The sequence below is a fragment of the Tripterygium wilfordii genome, chromosome 3 (genome assembly GCF_013401445.1).
Source record: "Tripterygium wilfordii isolate XIE 37 chromosome 3, ASM1340144v1, whole genome shotgun sequence".
In the NCBI taxonomy this organism is placed as follows: Eukaryota; Viridiplantae; Streptophyta; class Magnoliopsida; order Celastrales; family Celastraceae; genus Tripterygium; species Tripterygium wilfordii.
The window spans coordinates 12321138-12342214 of record NC_052234.1 but is presented as its reverse complement, the minus strand read 5'-3'; the positions used below and the strand labels follow the sequence as shown (position 1 = coordinate 12342214).

Sequence of the window (21077 nt, the reverse complement as noted above, 5' to 3'; positions counted from 1 at the left end):
TTACTGTTATCAGGTGGCAATGTCTTAATAGTGTTCCCGTTAAGGGTTGAGAAATAATTTTTGGGTTAACCTGCTATCGGTCTGGGCTAGATTGCATTGCTAATCTAGTTTTCATCAATTGTTTAAACTGCTACTGATCTAGATTGCATTTCTTAATTTAGTTTTCATGGAGAAGCTTGAATTTAGCGTACCAAGGATAGCGTTATTAACTGTAGCTCGAGAGGGCATGTAATTAGCAAAAATCGAAGCCATTTTCACATTTCCTGATGCTCAAAATTTTGTTGTGCTATTGCACTGCTGGTTTCCGATCTTCATGCTGGGAAAACTGATGCTAAATTGACATTCGGAAGCCGCTACAGCATGTTTCTTGAAGATACCCAGGAAGGTGACCGTACCTGGAATTCTGGTATGTGTTTCCATACCAACGTGCCCTGCTACCGCCTCGCTAATCAAGCCCATTGCATTAGATGTCATGCTATCAACTTTGATGGTGAGCCTGCAAGGCAGTGTCTCAGAACCCCTGGACGGAATCAGACCTGGATACAAGTCAGCTTCTCCCACCTGGTTGCCTTTGTATAAAAGGAAACTCTTTCCTGCACCATGCTTGAAGCTGGCATGGTTAGGGTTCTCCACCAGAATCTCTAGGTTGATGGTGAGGTTAAGCTCAATGTTCATTAATGGGAATGAGAATCGAGGAGCGATGCCATCAACGTTGGCTGAGATAACGTGGATTTGCGGTTGTTTAGGCTTGAATATGGTCAATGCAAGGATGAGTGCAATGATGGATAGCAGCAGCAGCAACAACAGGAGAACTGCTCCGGTGACAATCAGACACCGATTGCGCTTCTGATTAGGTGAAGGCTGGTCCTTATGTTGTGCCATTGATCCTTGATTGACCAGATTCTGATTCCTGAGAGAGAAATCAGCAAAAGAAAAAAAAAAGGGGGGGGGGGGGTGGTGGTTCCCAGACGGTTGGGAGAGGAGGATTTAAATGCACAGATTTGCCAGCTAACTAACGGGTTGATGGGACCTGAAAGGGAGTTTTCCAAGTGTTTGGGCAATTCAATGTACAACACCACCGACTGCCTAATTTTTGCCACAACCTAAGACTTTGTAGATGCTCCGCTGGCCAAGCTATTATTATACAACAGTAATTTCTGGTATTTTTGCATATGATCACATCTAAAGTAGAGAGAGCTATTAAAAAGCGAGCGCAGAGGAGGAAATGTGGCCTGGTTACTGTCATAGATGATAGAACCATATAGTGCAAGGAGCCAAGGTCAAGTGCAACCTCCCATACAGAATCTAGCCCTAGTCCATAATAATTATCAAAGGCCCAACTTTGATATTTATAGTCCAGTCCAAAATAATCGAGGGCGGCCTCCAATTTAAGCCCAAAACATGACCCAGATAAGTGGGTTCCTCCGACAACTCACTTACCACCTTTGATCTAGCAAAGACAACATTCGAAACCGAGGCTCCCTTTGACTCTCTTAATTCTGTTGTCTCGTGCATGCGCAATTCTGCATACCTCGTGAATGTGATGCATCGAATGCACTACAACTATTTTAATTGGTTAGTTGCCGGGTGTGAAATTTGGGCTTTTTATCACTGCACCCGCCTACACGAATTGTTGCACGCACTTTTGTGATGCTCGCACGATATGGTACACAATTTTTAACATTTGATATAAGTTTAAACTCAAAACCATCAAACAAAAGTTTCTCAGCTCACAACATGATTAGTATAGTCAAAATTCAACGAGTGGCTACAAGAGTATTGCTCCCATAGAATTAAACTCAAGACCTTCCGACTACATACGGTTTGACTCTAAAAATATTCGTCATCAAACTACCCATGTGGTTGTTATGGCAGAAACAGAGTGTCCATCTTCCTCTTTTGCAATCACATCATGAAACTTATTACGTAACCCGCTTAGCAATCACCGAGAACTTAAATGCAAGTTTTCTACACAAATCTTTTATCTTTACCCTTCATACCCTACTTGATATGCATCAGCACGAATGATAGCATGCTTGAAGAAAAAGCAAAGGTAGTAGTGAACAGGAGAGATTGTGAACTTATTATCCAAGGAAAAGAATGATCTCTTTCTTGTTTCACTAGTCACATGTTTGGCATATATATAAAATAAAGATCACATTCAACCCTACCAAACCTTTATATTAAACTTTGATGACAGCCTCACCATTGAAGGCAATGCTGGCTGGTGGAGAAAAGAATCTTAAAAACCCCAAAAAATTATGCAGTAGAAAAATAATCAAAAATTCAAAGCATGTTCTCAAATCTAAACTCAGACTGTTATTGCACTTCTTTGAATTGTTTTCATTTTCTTTTGGCAAGGAGTGCATGCATCATCTGATGGAAGAAGTCAAACAACCAACACCCAGTAACTTTAACTCTGCTCTGAACTTCTGCTAAAAAATATGTTTTATTAGAAAGCATCAAACTCTGAACTCTCTCTATCAGCATCTTGTTCAATCACTTCGTAGAGCAAACCTGCCTAAACTTTTGCCTAAATGAACAGTATCATTATTGAAGTTTCAAGCAGAGGCAATTCTTCAATCAAAGAGACCAAGTTTAAATTCACAAAAGTTATCTAATGTGAGCAGTTTGACCCTTTGACATGGTTTATTAAGACATGGTGTATGAGTTTATTAAGGCATGGTGTATGAGATTTGTTTTACCCTTCACAGCAGTCAGCACCACAGAGAGTGCCAGAGTGTACTCTATTGTCTGTACTACGGAGAGCACAAAACAATAAATAACCATCACAAATTCACAATCAAGGAGATGTAAATTCTGTATGCATATGAGGAATCCAAAAGTTGTTATATAAACCCAAAAAAATTGATGGAAGAAATAAAATTTATCAATACCAATTTATAATCAGACAAGTACGTACATGGAAAATTGACAGCAAATCAGCAATAGCATAATCAAGTACATAAGAATAAAAAAGAGAGCTATAATTTTGTTTTATATTTGCAGTGTTGATCACCAACCGTTCTATTGGAAATAAAGACAGTGAAATCACAAGTGGTGGTGGAAACCACTTTCAGCTTAATACCAATAATACTAACCTTACCGGAGATCCGAGAAAAAGTGGATAGAGGCAACTCACCGCCAATCACGTCCGAATAAACCTGCGAATTGGAGAGCAATTTGTCCGCCATGATCGTGAGAGTCAAGTTCATAGCCTTAGTTTCGCCGGCCGAGATCTTGTCGGCGGTAATCGGAACTTCTCCGACTTGCTCCCCTCTGTAATTAAGGAGCGTGGTGCTGTTTTTGTACTTGAATCCGACTTTGTTCGGGTTCTTGATCGACAGATCGACATCGAGAGTAACATTCAAGTTCACTCGGACTCGTGGGAGGTTCAACGACACATCTAGGTCCTTCAAGGAGACGGCGTTGATGGTTGTCACCGGACGCTTGGCCTTAAAGACGGTGAGTGCGAGAATCACTATTATAAGGACTATAACGACGATTGTGGCGATCACGCAGAAACAAACGTTCCGCTTCCGGTGACCGTAACCTCCGCCCTGCTTCATCACTTTTCCAGCGTTATCTCAAAGTCCGTGAATTTCTTCTTCCCTCTTCTCACTCTCAGATTCCTCTCTAGGGTTACAAGTTTCTTTTTTAGTGAAAACAAAAACACATACACAAAAAGGAAGATATCATGAGATCTGCAGACGCGAGTTGACCAATAAGTATATGGCATGGGAACTTGATGAGTCCCGTATACATGACTTTATAACTTTATTACTCTTCTTTATAAGTTCATATTTTTAATTAATTATTTTATTTTATTTTATTTTATGATTTTATTCGTTTCTGGAAACTTGGAAAGTAACGACACGAGGATACGTGCAAGATTTTTTTTTTTAATTTACAAAATCTGATTTTAAATGATTTCAAGCATAAATCCTTTTTATTATAAGGAAAGAATTATGCACTGGATTAGTATAGGATTAGGAACATTTTAATAAGAGTTTTAAAATTAGGATTAAGAGATATTTTAATTGAAGTATCATAATTTCGGGGGCAAAATGTCTAGGTTATTTACCAATTTATAATCGAATAAAGCCATGAATTTGAAAAAGGGTGATATTATCCTAATCAACTAATTTAAAAAATCCTTATTAAAAAAAAACTAATTTAAAACATGAATTTAACATCGGTGCATTAATAATGCACAATGCCGATGGATACCAAATTAGTTGAAAACTATATGGTCCGAATTAAATGGACTTGCAAGTTGCAAGGACATTTATCATGAGCCCCCCAACTCACACCCTCCAGCCAACCTTGTAATGACATTCAAAACTTCAAAACATTTTGCTAACTGTCTGAATCCTTTCTTTAATAATGACTAGGCTTTATGGACCTCCTTTTCCTTTTCCTTATCTTATTGACCAACTATTCATTCATAAATCATAATACATACATGTCTTGCGGTACAAGCTTTGATTGTGATTTTTTATATGGCCTTTTTGTTACTAGCTTCGTGGGCTTACATTACAAGTTCAAATGTCTTACGTTGTTACATCTTTCCAAGCTTAATGGGCCACTTTTGTTTGTCGTTTTGTAAATAATAATAATTTTATTCCAATCATCACTCAAGGGTCTCAGAAGTCGGAGCCCACAGAAACACCCGCATATTTTTCTCTCTTCGAAAATTAGTTAATGGGGGATGTATTCGGCCCATTTAACTAATTCATGGGCTAGCTCATTTACCGACTGGGGAAGTTTATAACTTTATATAATACCTTTTAGACTTTTAGTAAAGGATCAAAAGGCCCATTGACTGGCCAAAGACGGGCTTCTAATGGCGGTAACTACAACCCCTAAGCCCACTGGTACCTAACTTCCCGATCTGTTTGGCCTCGAAGAGGATGAAGAGTGTCAAATTATCAATTCTTAAGAGAGAACGATGGAGTGGATGATATGGGAAGTACAACAATGGACTCATCACAAAGGGAACAAATGTGAAGTTATTAAATATTAAATTTAACAAATTGATGCAGCTATGACACACACAGCAAAGGGATTTCGTTTACCTATGCTCAGGTAAGTCCAATCACAAGAAATGAGCGTAACTCATCACTTAAAATCGGTTTGCCAATATGAGGATTGTCCATCCTTATAAACTGCACTTGGAACTCATGACTATTTGATGTGAGATATAATAACCGCATCATTCCCACCCCGAGAACGTGCATGCAACCCAACCTAAACACATACTCACAACTTGCCCAAGCCTGCGTCGTACGCCACCCATGGCCATACCCTCATGCATGCTACACGTAGCCGCATCAACACGGGGTTTGAAAACTGCAATGGATGCAGTGAGGACGCACACACCCAAAGGGATTTTGTGGGTCTGGACTCAAGCAAGTCCACTCATAGAGAATTGGCCTCCTAATTCATCATTGAAGACTTGTCAATATGAAGATTGTCCACCCTTATAAGTTAGACTTGGAACACATGACTCTTTGATGTGAGATATCATCATTGGAGAACCACGAATAACTCAGATGACACTCATGTGTCTGCATCTTAGAAATCTTGAGTCAGAGTCTCTCAATCCCTTTCGTTGTGTTTGAAAACAATCGACATCATTTGATTGGGTATATATTCATTATGTGGCAGATTTTGGACTTCACCATTTTTCAATCCAATCCAATTACTCTAGAAAAAATTGGTAGGTGTTGTGAAAAATTGTAGTCGTTGTGGGGCTTGTGGCTTGTGGGCATCGAACGGTCAACGGAGGTACCACTGGTTAGGTGAAAGTCATAACTCATTAACGTTACTACGCTTGGCTTGGTTAACTTCCATGGACTGGGACAGTAAGAGTGGAAGCGACGGAAATGGAGGGAAAGCAGGAACTGGAGCGAGAGATAATAGAGAGGCTGAATGGGTGTGAAGAGCGAGGAGCGCCGATTCAGGAGTGGGGAGCGGCGGTCGGAAAATGCCTTTGGTCCATTGGAGTAGCCGTACCGAGCACTGAACTGGCGGAGCTTCTCGTCTCCCGTCTATGCTTCAGCGACAAACGCGCTTCTCTCTGGAAGTTCCTCCACCATGCGATCTGTTCCGGTCTCGTCTATCCCCTCCACATCATCTCCCTCCTCACACACAGGTAATTTAACCGATTCGAGGTGTCTTGGAAGAATTTTTTCCCTCACTCTGACATTGCAGCTTTTGGCTACAGAGTAATTCCTCATCGTCAGTCTCAGCCAGAGGTGTATAGACTCTATCTTGAACTTCTCAACAGATTTGGACTTTCATTTGTTCCGATTGAGATTAATACGTGCAGAGAGAAGTAAGTTGCTTATACGTACTTGGTTATTTTGGTTATGTTTAATTCCCTACTTGTTCAAGGTTTGAATTAGTTAATACGCGATGATGATTTGAAAGTAATTACCTGAAACATTGTTAATTTGACGAATTTCGGGTTTAAACAGGATAGTAAAATCTATTGATGATGTTCTTCAGCTATCCCAGACCTACGGAGTCTGTGTTCTGGAACTTGGTCATGCATTGGTGTTCTTCTTTTTTAGTGTTGTTGTTAACGTGCTTGATTGCACTCTCAATGACTGGGGGTTGCAGAAAGTATCCCCAAACATATCAAGTGGAGCATCCGGACAAACTGATCATCAAAATATGGATGTAGACTCTCACGGGGATTATAATGCTGGAAGAAATGAACGTCATGAGCACTTAATGAAAACAAACACTTCTGCGGCCATAGAGGTGTTGGAAAAACTAACGGCAAGCGACAAGGCTAGGGTTTTACTCCGACTCGTTCACTTGAACATGTATGCTCTACCTTTTCAATCTAATTTCCTTTTGGTTTTTCTTAAAAATTGAAGTGGATCATATATTTTTGGGGTCAGGGAGGGGAGGGTCATTTTAAAAGTGCCAGGCCTGCAAATTTCATTATATCATTGCAAGTGTATATATTATAGCTAGAAAGAATGTAACAGTTAAGACATAAGTGCACTGTATGATACTTAAATGTGAAATATTGCTTCAGATTCAACCTAATGACCACCTATTACTTGGGAGATCCTATGAATTTTTTTTAGTTATTACATTCCAGTATTTCAGCATGTCTCATAATTACAAAGGACGCCTTCTTCTGTGTTAAGGTCATTAGTTTTTGTGAATTTTTTTTAATGATTTAGACATTTACAGAGATGAAAGAGAGAGTGGAGACGTAGTGCGATGGAGATCAAAGATGAATGTGTGATTTAATGAGTTATAAGACTGCAAAATGACTTTCAGTTATTTTTCATGCTTGTCTGTCTTTGTTCATTATTTTTCTAGTGATGAAGCATTGAGAGGATGAAACGTGACACAAAATGCTTTGATGTAATGGGTTCAAAATATGAAAGCATTCTCTCCAAAATTTAGGAGTAAGGCATGAGGCCTATGCATTTGGTTACCCAGCAATGTGGGATATCAAAAGATAATATACAGATGTCAGATATAGTATTGTGCATTTCAAAGAAACATGTTTGACGTAGTGTCGTATGGAAGCATGTTGAAAAAGATGTTAAGGTTTTGTTTCTTTATTTCAGTTCTTTACATCAAGGCATATGTGGATTTTTAATACTCAACAAATATCATCTTCTACCATCTTTTAAAAAGTAAATGAATAGAGTAAGTATGGCAAAAAATTCCAGCGTTATATAGTTTGTGAATTATAATGTGCAAAGGGAAAATGGTCAAGTAAATCCATCTTCTATTTAACAAAGAAGCCAAAAACATCTAGGGTGACATAAATCTATGTCCCTTTTTCTGCATGTACTCGTACATATATCTACAGAGTCGATATTTAGTTAGAAACCTAAAATATGACCACTCTTTGTTTAACCTCCTTTTGTTCTCTGCTCTTTAGGCCTGAAAAATTCAATGGACTTCTACAAAGGCTGCAGTGTTTTGAAGCTACTAACTTAAAATATTCAATTCCCAAGTCTGCAAACATGCTTGTGAAAAGGTTATGTGTCAACATTCAAAGAGTTCTGAGTTTTAAATGCCAGTTGAAAAGGCAAGAATTCATTGGCATACTTACTAATATTGAGTCAAGCAAGTTAGTGTCCTCTCCCAAGTTTGATTCTGGTCGATCTGCTTGTTGGGCTTCCTTTGATATTTTTCTGGAGCATGCAATGGATGGGAGGCAACTTTGTCTTGAATCAGCTATTGTTGTTCTGAAAGGTGGTATCTCATCTTTTCGAGTTGTTAGAATATGCATAAATTTTGTGAATGCCCAACCCAATAAGGTTAATGACAAAGTAACAAATCTTAAGATGGTATCAAAGAGTGAGGTCTTGGCTCTTGGGTTCAAACCTTTACTTCTGTAATTGTGTGTTTGTTGTTGCCCCAAGTGATGGCCTTTGTGTGTGTTTTTAAAATAACATGTTCTCTCACCCTCTCTTTTTTATCAAAGAAAATTGCATGTTTTTAAAGTTGCAGGCAGGAATTCGACAATATATTAATTTTTGATGTCTAAACTACAGAAGCAATCAATACACTCAAAGTGTTAAATCAAGCAAGCTGGCAAGAGACGTTCCTAGCGCTCTGGGTTTCAGCTCTTCGACTAGTGCAACGAGTTGTTATCAACCCAAAGTTAGCATTTCCTTTTAAAGAAAAATTTAAAAGTGTAAGACTGACATTCTGTTCATGTACCACAGGAACGTGAATCCCTGGAAGGCCCCGTCCCACATCTTGAGTCCCGTCTTTCTGTTCTCTTGTCTATTGTTCCGCTTGCTATCTCCAAGTTATTGGAGGAAGAAGCCCCAATGCATTCCTCTTCTCTTCATGAAGCTACAGAATCCAGATCTACAGATAGTTCGTATGGGCACGAAATGGATGGGAATGGTTTTGCCGCTAAAAAACATGGACTGATATCCTCTCTTCAGATCCTTGTACAGTTTCCAGAACTCTTATGGCCTCCTGCATCAGTCGTTGGTGCGGCAAATAGTGCTGCAGCAAAAGCAGCGGCCTTCATTTCTAATATTAAGAATGCAAATGATGTTTTTTACATGGACAGTGGAGTGTACAGTTCAGTTCTACTTAGACCACTCTTTTGTCTTGGGATCGTACTCCGTAACATTATTTTACCATTTGATCGTTTCAATTTTCTAATGGTACATGAGGTATTATAGCTATTGGTATGTGCCTTTCAGGTGGCAACATGAGGCACCTTATAATTGAAGCTTGCATTGCGAGGAAGTTGCTTGATAGTTCAGCATACTTATGGCCTGGATATGCACCGACATCAGTCTTTTCACCATCAGATTTTCCGCCACTTCAAAAGTCTTGCTGGTTAAAATTCATGGAGGGGGCTCCATTAGATAATTCTATAATAAATTCGCTTTGTATGACACCTGCTTCAAGGTATATTTATATAATTATATCTTTCCTACTGCATTTGAAGTCGTCTATTTGTATTGACGTCTTCCATTGCCATCTTGCTCAAGTCTGACGGAGATACAGAAGTTATATCATATGGCAGTCAATGGGTCATCAGAGGAAAGTTCAGCAGCTGCTAAGATTCTATGCGGTGCCTCTCTCAGTCATGGATGGAATATCCAGGTAGAGGAATGAAATGTGAAAAATTGAGTTACTGTTTTGAAATGTCTCTTATATACATAGTAGCCTAAAGCCTTCATTGGCCCTTCAGTTATATGCATATAATACACAAATGTTGATCGTGTTATTTAATCATGTTGTCGCATATCAAAGAAAATGGTACTTTTTTTATTTGTATGTTTCCTGTTTTCTATGTCACTTTTTAGTTCTGCAATAGCTGGAGGTTCCATATCAACAGAAAAATTACTACCTTGGATTTAATTTTTTTTTGTGAGGTGCGAAGTTTAAATGCTTACTGATGGCGTTGATGAAAGTGAGTGGAAGATTTTAACTTATTTGTTTTCATGGAATAAAGAGATAGGGGTAGCATAATTAGGTTGATTTCAAAAAGGCTGTGACCCCTTGATTGCAGGGAAGCAACCTTACCATTAGGCCAAGGGTTTGCCCTTCGACTTGAAGGTGAAGTTGTTTTGAGATTGTAAGAGATCACAGATAATTGAGAAAAGAGAGATGCAGAATTTGGAAATGAAAACTGATTTCCCGTCTTACCATGTGAACATTTGACCATACTGTAACATTCTCCATCTTGTAGGGCAGTCATATAAAAGCACAACAGCTTGAAATGAATCTCATCTCAATGGGATCACCCACCCAATCTGCATCAATATAACCAAATATATCTAGAGAATTTTGTTTGAACTTTGAACGGTTGCACCAAATTCCAACTTTCCTTCCAATATCCTTCACCGCTCTAAAGAGTTGCTGCCTAATGGGAAAGTTTGTGGATGAACTTACCATTTTAACAATATGGACATGTCTGGTCAAGTTACGGTCAAAGAGATTGGTTCCCAGTTAGATCTTCATCAAAACCATTCAATGGATTGAACTTTAACTAACATATGATTTTTTTTTTAATTCCTTTTCCAATCCATGTGTTGTTTAAGAAAGTAATTAGTCATGCATATAATATCTGTAAAATAATCAAAGAGTGGCAATGGATGTTAGAGTCCTCCAATTCTCATATGATGTATCCTCCCCCTTTGGGCAAACATGAACAGTGCAATAGTTTTATACCTACTCTGAAGAGGAAATGAATATTTTTATTCATTATCCTTGTACATGAAAACTTGCTCATGAATACTTTTTGTAAGCATATGTGTGTTTATGTTTATATTTAAGTGTGTATGTATTTATAAGTACGTCTGTGTGTGTGTGAACGTTTGTATCCTAGGATATAAAATGACATATTCGGATAACTTTTGTTGTCCTATCACTTAGGAAAAAGTGTAACCGCTGAGGAGTGCCAAAAATGTTAGAGGGCAGACGCAGGCAACCTTCAGACTGCATTACTCAAAACTATTTCGAGGATTTGAACCTGCGACCCTAGGTTGCGGTGGAGCTACTTTACCATTAGGCCAAGTTTGGCCCTCTATTGAAGAGTGCCTATCAAACTTTAAAATGATAACACGGAAAGCAAGATGGCTTATAGCGTAATATCATCTCATTAAAAACTCAAAATTTATGCTACCGCCAATTATGTTCAACAAGGATTCTTGTCATAATATTTTAAGATATCCTATGACATTCTTGGAAAGGAAGAACGATATTTACTTTATCTGAGTTTTTTTTATAAGGGTTTAAAATAATTAGGACTAAGACAGAACGTATGAAAATGTAAGTTTAGCAATGGCCGGAGTGGAAATGAGGCACCAATTAAAAATAATACCACCTGTAGTTCTCTTCTGCAAGGCCATTTACAGAAGATTTTGCCTACTGATTAGTCATTGGCGTAGGTTTTGTAGATTGTCCATGGTGAATCTGAGAGTTCTTTATTTTCTTTTCTGTATTGGGGTTTGAGCACTTGGCACTTAACCTTAGCATTCTTTTTGAAAGAAATTTTCTTCAACCATTTTGGAATTATTTCGCTGGCAGGAACATGTGGTGCATTATGTGGTCAAGCTTCTTTCTCCTCCTGTACCTCGTAAGTTTAGTGGGTCGAAGAGTCACCTAATCGACTATATGCCCATGTTAAGTGCTATCCTTTCCGGAGCTTCCTCTATTGATACGGTTCACATACTTTCTCTGCATGGTGTGGTAAGTATTTCTGCGCCATCTTGTCTAGCGGGGTAATGAGCAGTATGAGTGGCATATATCTTGGTCTTTTACTATGGGAATCGCTTTACCTGGCATGTTACAGTGAAACATTATGCTGTTATATGCCTCATTTATGATAGCCAAGTATTTATTGGCTAGTTAGCATATTAAGGCAATCCGCTGGTTTAAACTTGGTTTTGCTTTCTGCAACTTGTCTCATATAAAGACACTGATTTGCTCTATGGCTGGTGTTTCTCGACTATTATGAAAAAGTGGATATTAATTTCACTAAATTGTGTTACAGTGTATCCGTGCTCGGCAATTGTAAAATGATCAACAGAACTGTCATGGTATTAGTTGGACATACTAATTATTGTTTTTAATCTTTTTTTCTTTCTTTCTAAGTTTCTATTTCTTATTGAGTAAATGAGAGAGAATGGTTTTTGTAGAGATTCAATGTACGACACAGTTTTCAAAGTCAAAATGACGTGACAGTTTGGTTTTTGTATGGATATATTGTATAATGCCCCATAGAAATATTTATGTGGACCTAATCTGAACATTTGGTATACCACCATGGTTATTTTTGTATGTCATATTGATTTGCTCAGATAAGCCTATTCCCATCATTTTGGATGATGGATTTGGTGATGATGATTGATTTGCTAACATAACAATATGAATTAGTAGCACTTCACACACCATGCCTTATTATTTATGCATATATCTCATATATTGTTGTAGCCAGAACAATCATAACTGATGAAACAGATTTTGTCGAAATGGTTATATTTTGCGTAATTTGGAGGCCAAGTCAAACAAGCCCTCCTAATCTCTTGGTTAGGATGTATACTAGGCTCAATTCCCGCAAATATCTGATTTCGAGACAGCTCATAAATTTTCTGCTGTAGTTTCTTTTTCCCCCTCCCTATTTCTCCCAGTTAATGATAGTGAAGTGCTGTAAATTAAAGCTTACATGCATTCTGCTTGCTACAGATCCCTGAACTGGCAGCTTCTTTAATGCCCCTCTGTGAGGTTTTTGGGTCACTTGTGCCAACATCAGTTCACAAGTCGAGGGCAGGTGATGAGCCCTCGATTTACATTATTTTTTCTTCCGCATTTCTCTTTCTTCTTCGTCTATGGAAATTTTATAGACCCCCGCTTGAGCAGTGCATTAAGGGTGGAGGTGCAGCTAGAAGCGAACTTGCTCTTGAGTATCTTTTAGCATTGCACAATAGCCGCAGTGAGTCACATAATTCTATGATTTCAAATAGAATGAGTGCGAATGTGAACATGGCTGATGTTGCAAAAATCAAACCTACATATATTGAATGCTACCCCAAATTACGATCTTGGTATTGTCTAAACAAATCTTGTATAGCTTCGACACTTTCTGGCCTCTGCAATGAAAATCCTGTTCACCAAGTAGCGGACAAAATTATAAAGGCGATGTACTGGAAAATGACCAGCGGCAGTGCAACATCAGATTCAACAATATCAAACAGTGGAGAAGATAATTACCCTATGCTTCCTGCATGGGAACTCTTGGAAGCTATTCCATTTGTTCTTGAGGCATTTTTAACAGCTTGTGCTCATGGAAGAGTTTCGTCTCGAGACTTGACAACAGGTCAATTAATGGCTATTTTTTGTTTGAGGTTCTTAATTTTTTTTTATTTTTTCTTGTATGCTTTCAGTGTTGAGATGATTGTTGGTTATTCTTTCTATTTAAATTTCGAGTCCCACATGCTTATGTTTGTAGGAAAAAGGCTGATGTTTGAAAATGTTGGCCGTGTATGTTATTTACCCTTTCTTAATCGGCACAAATTCTGCAGGTCTAAGGAACCTGGTAGATTTTCTGCCTGCATCTGTTGCTGCTATAATCAGTTACTTCACTGCAGAGGTCACTCGTGGTGTTTGGAAACCAGTTACAATGAATGGAATTGATTGGCCTAGTCCAGCTAATGTCCTTCCAATTCTTGAATCTGATATGAAAGAAATCCTTGCTGCTGCAGGTGTCAACATACCAAGCTTTTCGTATGGTAGATTCCTTTGATTCTTTCCTTTCATCAAATATGTCATAAAAATCTGGTTTTGTTTTTCTTCAAGTTTAATAAGAAAATTATTGAAGGCACTAAAATAAAATATATGCATTCAAGAGTGCACACATGAATGTACTTAGTCTCATATATATATAGACGCATGAATATTTTGTTGTATAATATAACAAATAGATCCAATTGCTGTCTATATATCTGTGGTGATGTATAATTCTTGTTCTGGTTATTTTTCTAACATCTTCTATGTTTAATCTGAAAAACATCATTGTCCCTGAAAATTTATTGTTGGCACTAAGAAAAATCATGCATAGTGTATGTCGACCTGATGTATGTATTTGTCTTGTTTAAATAAATAGTTGAAAGACATGTGCTGCCAGGAGGATTTTTTACTTAATTTACCTGATAATGTTTTGGGACGTCTTGTTTCATTTCAGTTAAAACTCAATAATAACTTACTTTAACAAAATAATAAATAAAAGCGCAAAGGTGGTTGCTCCTACCACCAAAGTTTATTGAAGCCCATTTTAATTTTTGACTAACCGAGTATGTTGTCAACAAGTCTTTCATTTCGACACAAATGAAGACCTTCCAGAAGTTTTTTCTGTTCTTTTCTTAATAACGAAGTAGGGTGAATGTAATTTTGGTTTTTATTTTAGCATATTGGATGCCATATGTCAACGTTATGCCAGAATCATTTTATACATGATCCTTGCTAAGGCTTTGGTGATTATGACTTGCAGGGACTTCACCTGTAATGCTTCCTCTACCAATGGCAGCTCTTGTGAGTTTGGCCATTACTTTCAAACTTGACAAGAGTCTTGAATACATCATGGCTGTTGTTGGGCCAGCCCTTGAGAATTGTGCGTCTGGTTGCCCTTGGCCTAGCTTTTCTATAATTGGCTCATTATGGTCCCAAAAGATACGACGCTGGCATAACTTCATTGTTGTAACATGTTCTCGCGCTATGCTCATACGTAAAAAAGAAGCTGTTTCCCAACTTCTGAGAAGTTGCTTCATATCTTTCCTTGGATCAATGAATGCTTCAACCTCTCCAATGACCAATCAAAGCGGTGTGAAGGCTTTATTGGGTAGCCTCGTGGCACCTCCTGGAGTTCGTCCTTCACTAGCCCCTGGGTTTCTTTTTCTTCGGTCTTGTCGAACAATTCATAGTATTCAATTTGTGAATGACATAATTATTGGACTTGTAGCAGAGTACACTCGGGTTTTGCCCATGAGATTGCCAAGAACAGATTCTTTTCGATTGAAATCTAGTGCAGCATCTCAATTCGTTGCTGCTGCCAAGGCTAGGGAGGCAGCCACACTTGGTGCAAGCCTCATATGTGTGGCAGGTGGGATGGAGCTGGTCAAAGAACTTTACCTGGAGACCATCCCAACCTGGCTACTTTCTTCAAGAGAAGAGAAAACTGGTGAGGTGGGTTCTCGCTCATGTATACTGGAAGGATATGCAATGGCATATATGTTGATTTCTGCAGGATCGTATGAATGGGGTGTTAGGGCTGAGCCACCATCATGGGCATTCTCCATAAGAGCTCAAATCGTTGGGTCACACATGGACTTTTTGGCAAGAGTGTTGGAGAAGAACATATCCGTTGGTTGTCATCCGATCACTTTAAAAGCTTATGTTTCTTCTTTAATAGGTCTTTTAATCAGTCGTACACCAGCCTGGATTCAGGAAATGAAGCTGGAAACACTGACGAAATTGGCTAGTGGACTGAGAGAATGGCAACAACAGAAATTGGCCCTCTCTCTCCTTGAAAGAGGCGGGATTGCAGCCTTTGGCTCCGTAGTGGAAATTGTTTATGCAATCAGTTGAGTTTGGATCCTGAACATTGGTTCCCTTATCCTTGCTCTTTCCTTTTGGGTAATCTGCCAACTCCATTTACATTTTCCAGTGCTGTAAGCCTGTAACTGGTTGGTTCTGCACATGCACTGTGTCCTTAAAACAGCTCGGTCAAACGTGGCGTTTGTACTTGTGCCTAAGGTGAGGGAACTTGTTCCTTGCTATCTCAACAGCAATTAGCATACAGTCTGGGAAGCTTCAAGCGGACGGACGGATAGATAATCTGCTTTGTAAAGCTCTGATTCTGTTGCTGGGAGTACAATTAGATGCCTGGAATATGAAGTTCTATGTACTTCGATATGTCATGCTACGGAAGGAAATAACACCACAAGGAGAGTTATTGTGACTGTCCTGTATTTGTTAGGAGTTACCGTAATCAATTCCATTATCACAATCAAAACTTCTATGTTAATTCCTTCCAAGCATAATGATGAGTTTTAGAAGTAATATTTATTTTGAATTTTAATTGATCCATATTCCAACCCAAATTTTCGTACTATTATTTAGTTCAATTTTTTTTCTGTAGATTTGCAAAAAAAATAATTTCTGTGGGTCCGTAAACTGGTAAACATTAGTATTCGGGCCGTGGGTAGCAGATCTGTCAAATTTTGGATAAGTTATACTCACGGGCCATTATAGTGTCTCCCTAAGATGGCCCAACGAGGCCCATCAACGGGTACTGATAATATCTATCTGGAACTCTATATAAATAACTCCAATTTAATGAAAACAGTGGAGTAAAATAATATTGTTATTATTGCTAGATATTGGACCTTCAGTGGCTACAATATTTTGAAAGACAGAACTCTCTTCCCTCCCAGACCTTGGCGTTTCACGATCTGACATCACCGATTGACGATCGCGGAGAGAGAAGAGAGGATATAGTCTCTCTGCGCGCGACAGGCCCACATGTTTTGCTTTGTTTTCTCTTTGTTTGGTACTTGAAGAACTAGGGTTAGGGTTTTGGATTTGCGGTTGATGTGGTTGAATTAGGATTCGAAGAAAGGAAGGAAGAATCGAGTATATAGTGTGTTGATGAAGTAAAATTTAGTAGTAGATGGAAGGGCGGAGGATATCGGCAAGCCCTAGGCCGTGCTCGGGGAGGCGTGTGGTGGCGAAGAAGAGAGCTCGGTCGGATGTTATAATGAATAGTGTGAAGAAGCTGCAGAGGCGCGAGATTTCCTCAAAGAGAGATCGAGCTTTCACTGTCAGCAACGCCCAGGAGAGATTCCGCAACATGCGCATGATGGTATTATCTAATATTTTTCCCCTAATTTTGTTATGCTTTTACTTTGAATTTCTCTTCTTCTTTTCTTCAGAAATTATATCTGTTCCTAGCTTTTCGAGTGATTATTTGTAACAAATTTGATTACTTGCAGCTTAGGATTATTTGAGAAATTGTATTTGAATATCGCTCTTCACAAATAACTTCTTGTATATTATATTGAATATTTTTTGGCTAGGAGTTTTGAGTTTCGGGAGTTAGGCGTTGGCATGAGACAGTGGGAGAACAGTGAACGACTCAATTGTTCAATTGCTAATTTGTTATGACTGTATTTTCAATCATAATCGAGTTCAATTCCTTATATTCTATTGGTCTACACGTTTTTTTTTTCCTTTCCATGGGCATATGCATGACCTCTAACTTGGAATTATATTTTGTTGTCCATGCTTAATGTATTTCCTTTTGTTTTAGGTTGAATATGACACTCATGACCCCAAGGGGCATTGTTCAGTGGTACTCCCCTTTTTGGTGAAGAGAACGAAAGTAATTGAGATTGTTGCTGCCCGCGATATTGTTTTTGCTCTTGCACATTCTGGTGTTTGTGCAGCTTTTAGTAGAGGTAGCATCCCGGATCATGCTTGTGCTGCCTAGTTTTTAATGCTTCTTAAAAACTTCAGTGTGTGATTTTTGCTTCCCATGTTGGACATATTCACACGTTCTCTGTTGGCTATTTTAATTGTAGAGAGAAATGAGCGGATATGTTTTTTGAATGTGAGCCCTGATGAAGTCATTCGGAGCTTGTTCTATAATAAGAACAATGATTCCCTGATCACAGTCTCAGTTTATGCTTCTGACAGCTTTAGCTCTTTGAAGTGCAGGTCCACTAGGATTGAGTACGTTGAGCTATAGATCTCTTTTTTCATTTATGTTTGTTTTCTTATTTGTTTCAGTTCCTTTTTTCTTCTCACTGTGTTACTTGTTCTCTTTCATATGGTTAGATACATAAGAAGAGGCAAGCCCGATGCAGGATTTGCTCTTTTTGAGTCTGAGTCCTTGAAGTGGCCTGGATTTGTGGAATTTGATGATGTTAATGGGAAGGTGCTAACTTACTCTGCACAAGATAGGTATTTATCCAACACACACTCGGACACACTGTCCTGTTTTCTTCACCAATAAGTCTGTGTTTTTATTTGCTGATCTGACCATTTTAATTGCTGTCAGTATATACAAGGTTTTCGATCTGAAAAACTACACCATGCTCTACTCTATATCAGATAAAAATGTACAGGAAATCAAGATCAGGTTCTCTCTCTCTCTGAGTTTTTTTTTTTTTTTTCATGCATGTGCTTCTTGTGCATTGTACTCCTAATTGCTTGATGGAAATTTCTGTCTTTTTACCAGAACCATAGCGTTCATGTTTTGAGCTTGTAGTGATCTGTTGAGTTATTCGATTTTAAGCTTATCATCCAAGACGAGGGTTCTTTGTGCTGTCACCGGTTGCATTTGTTAGACTTGAATACCAATACTGTGGAATTCTAGCTCACTAATGTGGTTAGAATGAGTTGCTGAATGATTGTTCTATTTTCTCCTCCTAGTTGTTTGGCATACTTCATATGTCCAGTTCCTAACAATTTATGTTTGCCCTAACAGTCCTGGGATAATGCTGTTGATTTTCAATAGAGCAAGTAGCCATGTTCCTCTTAAGATTCTATCGATAGAAGATGGCACAGTTCTCAAAGCTTTCAACCATCTGCTTCATCGCAACAAGAAGGTGGACTTCATTGAACAATTTAATGAAAAGCTTCTTGTTAAGCAGGAAAATGAGAACCTTCAGATTCGTGATGTAAGCCTCATCTTTTTGTGGAAATTTATTCATGTCTTTCTAATTTATATCCCTTTGACGACACCTTGTTTTATGTGTAGGTTCGAACCTCTGAGCTGATGGAAGTTAGCAGAAATGAGTTTATGACTCCTTCAGCATTTATCTTTCTATATGAGAATCAGTTGTTTCTAACATTCAGAAATAGAACTGTTGCTGTTTGGAACTTTCGTGGGGAGCTTGTAACTTCATTTGAGGATCACTTACTGTGGCATCCAGACTGCAACACAAACAACATTTATATAACAAGTGATCAGGATCTTATCATTTCTTACTGCAGGGCTGAATCTGACTATCAATGGGGAGAAGGAAATGGTAATTCTTTCACTTCCTTACCTCAACAAGTAGAAGCCATTGGCGTTAGTTGGATTATACTGCAACCCAAATTGAGCAACATTTATTCCACAGTTCTAGGTTTCAGGCTGCCGTAGTTTTTTCTTCAATCATCTTCACGGAGCATAGAAGTAGTAACTAGCAAATGGGAATAAATTAACAAAGAATAAAATTATTGCAGTATAGAAATGGTAATCAAATAAAAAAATAATAGGAGAAGTATGCCTTGTAGGTTCATTATTGTTGTGTCTCAGCTTCCAATCACGTATAGTTCCTAATCTTACTTTCTAGATCTATTGTTACCTGGAATATATATAGTTTTGTCCCTAGCTGATGTTTGTGCTTGCATATAGCTCACTGCATGTGAATGCTCTACTTGTTGATACATGTATTTTGGATAAAGCTACAACAGAGAGTGGCATGGATTTAAGTGCTGAAAACATGCGAATGGTACACAAGGTTACCTCTCATGTTGCTTGAGATAATCTGTGTTAACATATTGGGCCCCTTGTCCAACCCCTTAAAAGGCCTATTAGGAGGTAGGAGAAAACCCTCATTTAAACCACACACCAGCCCTCTTTCCAACCGATGTGGGATACTCAACATCCCCCCTCACGTGTGGGTTGGTCCAACTCCGAGAAGCCCACCACGTGAAAGCCCATCGCGTTGGACTGGCTCCGATACCATGTTAACATATTGGGCCCCTTGTCCAACCCCTTAAAAGGCCTATTAGGAGGTAGGAGAAAACCCTCATTTAAACCACACACCAGCCCTCTTTCCAACCGATGTGGGATACTCAACAATCTGTTTGCCTGATGTTCAGGAACATTATAATTCCTGACGCTGGTTGGTTCAATATTAGGTTGAGTTTTGGCATTGCTTATCTTTACTGTATGTTCATTATTCAACTCTTTTTTTTTGGGGGGAAATAAGCAGGCATGAAATTTTTTGCCAAACTCACCCTGATTTGAATCTTAATATGCTGCTGAAAGGAAGTTTTTTTATGTGCATTTTATCCTGTTTCTCCATGTGTGCATTAGAGTGTCTGTAGTTTACGTTTTTTGTTCAGGTTGGTTTAGTTTCAAGAAGTTTGGGAGGCGGGACGAATATGGTGGAGGGGTTCTTTATTTCGTTTTATTTTTTCCTATGCAGCTGGGTCTATTAACATCAGCAATATCTTGACTGGGAAATGCCTGGCTAAAATAAATGCGACGAATGCAAGTCCCACAGTTGAAGAGTGCAGCAGCAGTAGTACAGGCAATTCTAAAAAGCGGATTGTCGCAGCCCCAATGATGAGCACAGTTTCTGAGGCCTTGGAAGACATAACTGCTCTTTTCTATGATGAAGAGCGCAATGAGATATACACTGGTAACAGACTTGGTCTGGTGCATGTCTGGTCGAACTGAAGAGAGGATGTTTTGTCATTCTGATCTTGGATACACACGGGAAGAACACTACAGGGTTTCGTGCATTGTCTAACTGGGGCAGATAGCTGGCACTGGAACGACAGTGAGAGGATGGTTATTCTGCCTTGCTGGCTCGAGTGCATTTTAACCTTGGAGCACTGTATCATTAGATGAGTTTCAAAACCGTTTTCAGATTGTATCATTAGATTTATTTGATTGTTGTGTTGTAATGGTTCCTGCATATGTATGCTGCCCGACTAAGAAGCAGTGATGGCAGGTAATTGGTTCACTAAGTTGTTAATCTTTGCGGGGATATCATTTATGTGTACGCCTAATTTTTAATTGTCGTGTTGCTTGCAGAGAGGAACAAAGTTTGTCAATGACTTCTTACTCGTTCCCTCCGATTATGCATTCAATTTGTGAGAAAGCATTCTTTTTGTTGTGAACGTGAACTTCTCAACAAGTATTTGAGAGAGAGCATATGTAAGCAGTGGATACAAGTTGGTGATATTTTAGGAGTGCCTTGAATGATTTGTATAGAGCTAAAATGCATGAATGAAATATATGTCCTGCATTTGCATTTGCATTTGCTTCTGATGATTATGAC

The 21077-nt window shown here is 38.7% G+C and overlaps 4 protein-coding genes across 7 annotated transcripts; 2 read left to right on the top strand and 2 right to left on the bottom strand.

The window, feature by feature from the left end:
* Positions 1–81: 81 nt before the first annotated feature.
* Positions 82–1223, bottom strand: LOC119992537. Its single transcript, XM_038839278.1, has one exon. The coding sequence runs from the start codon at positions 880–882 to the stop codon at positions 271–273; it is 612 nt and encodes a 203-aa protein (XP_038695206.1). The 5' UTR covers positions 883–1223; the 3' UTR covers positions 82–270.
* Positions 1224–2868: 1645 nt separating this feature from the next.
* LOC119988145 lies at positions 2869–3746 on the bottom strand. Its single transcript, XM_038833087.1, has one exon. The coding sequence runs from the start codon at positions 3567–3569 to the stop codon at positions 2985–2987; it is 585 nt and encodes a 194-aa protein (XP_038689015.1). The 5' UTR covers positions 3570–3746; the 3' UTR covers positions 2869–2984.
* Positions 3747–5765: 2019 nt separating this feature from the next.
* Positions 5766–16099, top strand: LOC119991517 (mediator of RNA polymerase II transcription subunit 33A-like). Of its 2 annotated transcripts, none has more exons than XM_038837864.1 (12): positions 5766–6157; positions 6230–6340; positions 6483–6836; positions 7922–8238; positions 8541–8632; positions 8715–9084; positions 9210–9420; positions 9504–9618; positions 11548–11709; positions 12706–13336; positions 13542–13748; positions 14507–16099. In XM_038837864.1, the coding sequence occupies exons 1-12, from the start codon at positions 5889–5891 to the stop codon at positions 15598–15600; spliced, it is 3933 nt and encodes a 1310-aa protein (XP_038693792.1). In that variant the 5' UTR covers positions 5766–5888; the 3' UTR covers positions 15601–16099. The 2 variants fall into 2 exon arrangements, with proteins under 2 accessions (XP_038693792.1, XP_038693797.1); XM_038837869.1 differs by having other exon boundaries at positions 6141–6157; positions 6628–6836.
* Positions 16100–16367: 268 nt separating this feature from the next.
* On the top strand, positions 16368–21060 carry LOC119993129. 3 transcript variants are annotated; one of them, XR_005466511.1, is made up of 9 exons: positions 16369–16876; positions 17324–17471; positions 17595–17745; positions 17851–17976; positions 18074–18154; positions 18503–18695; positions 18776–19046; positions 20217–20747; positions 20831–21060. XR_005466511.1 is itself a non-coding variant. In XM_038840089.1 (8 exons), the coding sequence occupies exons 1-8, from the start codon at positions 16685–16687 to the stop codon at positions 20244–20246; spliced, it is 1275 nt and encodes a 424-aa protein (XP_038696017.1). In that variant the 5' UTR covers positions 16368–16684; the 3' UTR covers positions 20247–20386. The 3 variants fall into 3 exon arrangements, 2 of the variants coding, with proteins under 2 accessions (XP_038696017.1, XP_038696006.1); XM_038840089.1 differs by lacking the exon at positions 20831–21060 and having other exon boundaries at positions 16368–16876; positions 20134–20386; XM_038840078.1 differs by having other exon boundaries at positions 20217–21060.
* Positions 21061–21077: the final 17 nt, after the last annotated feature.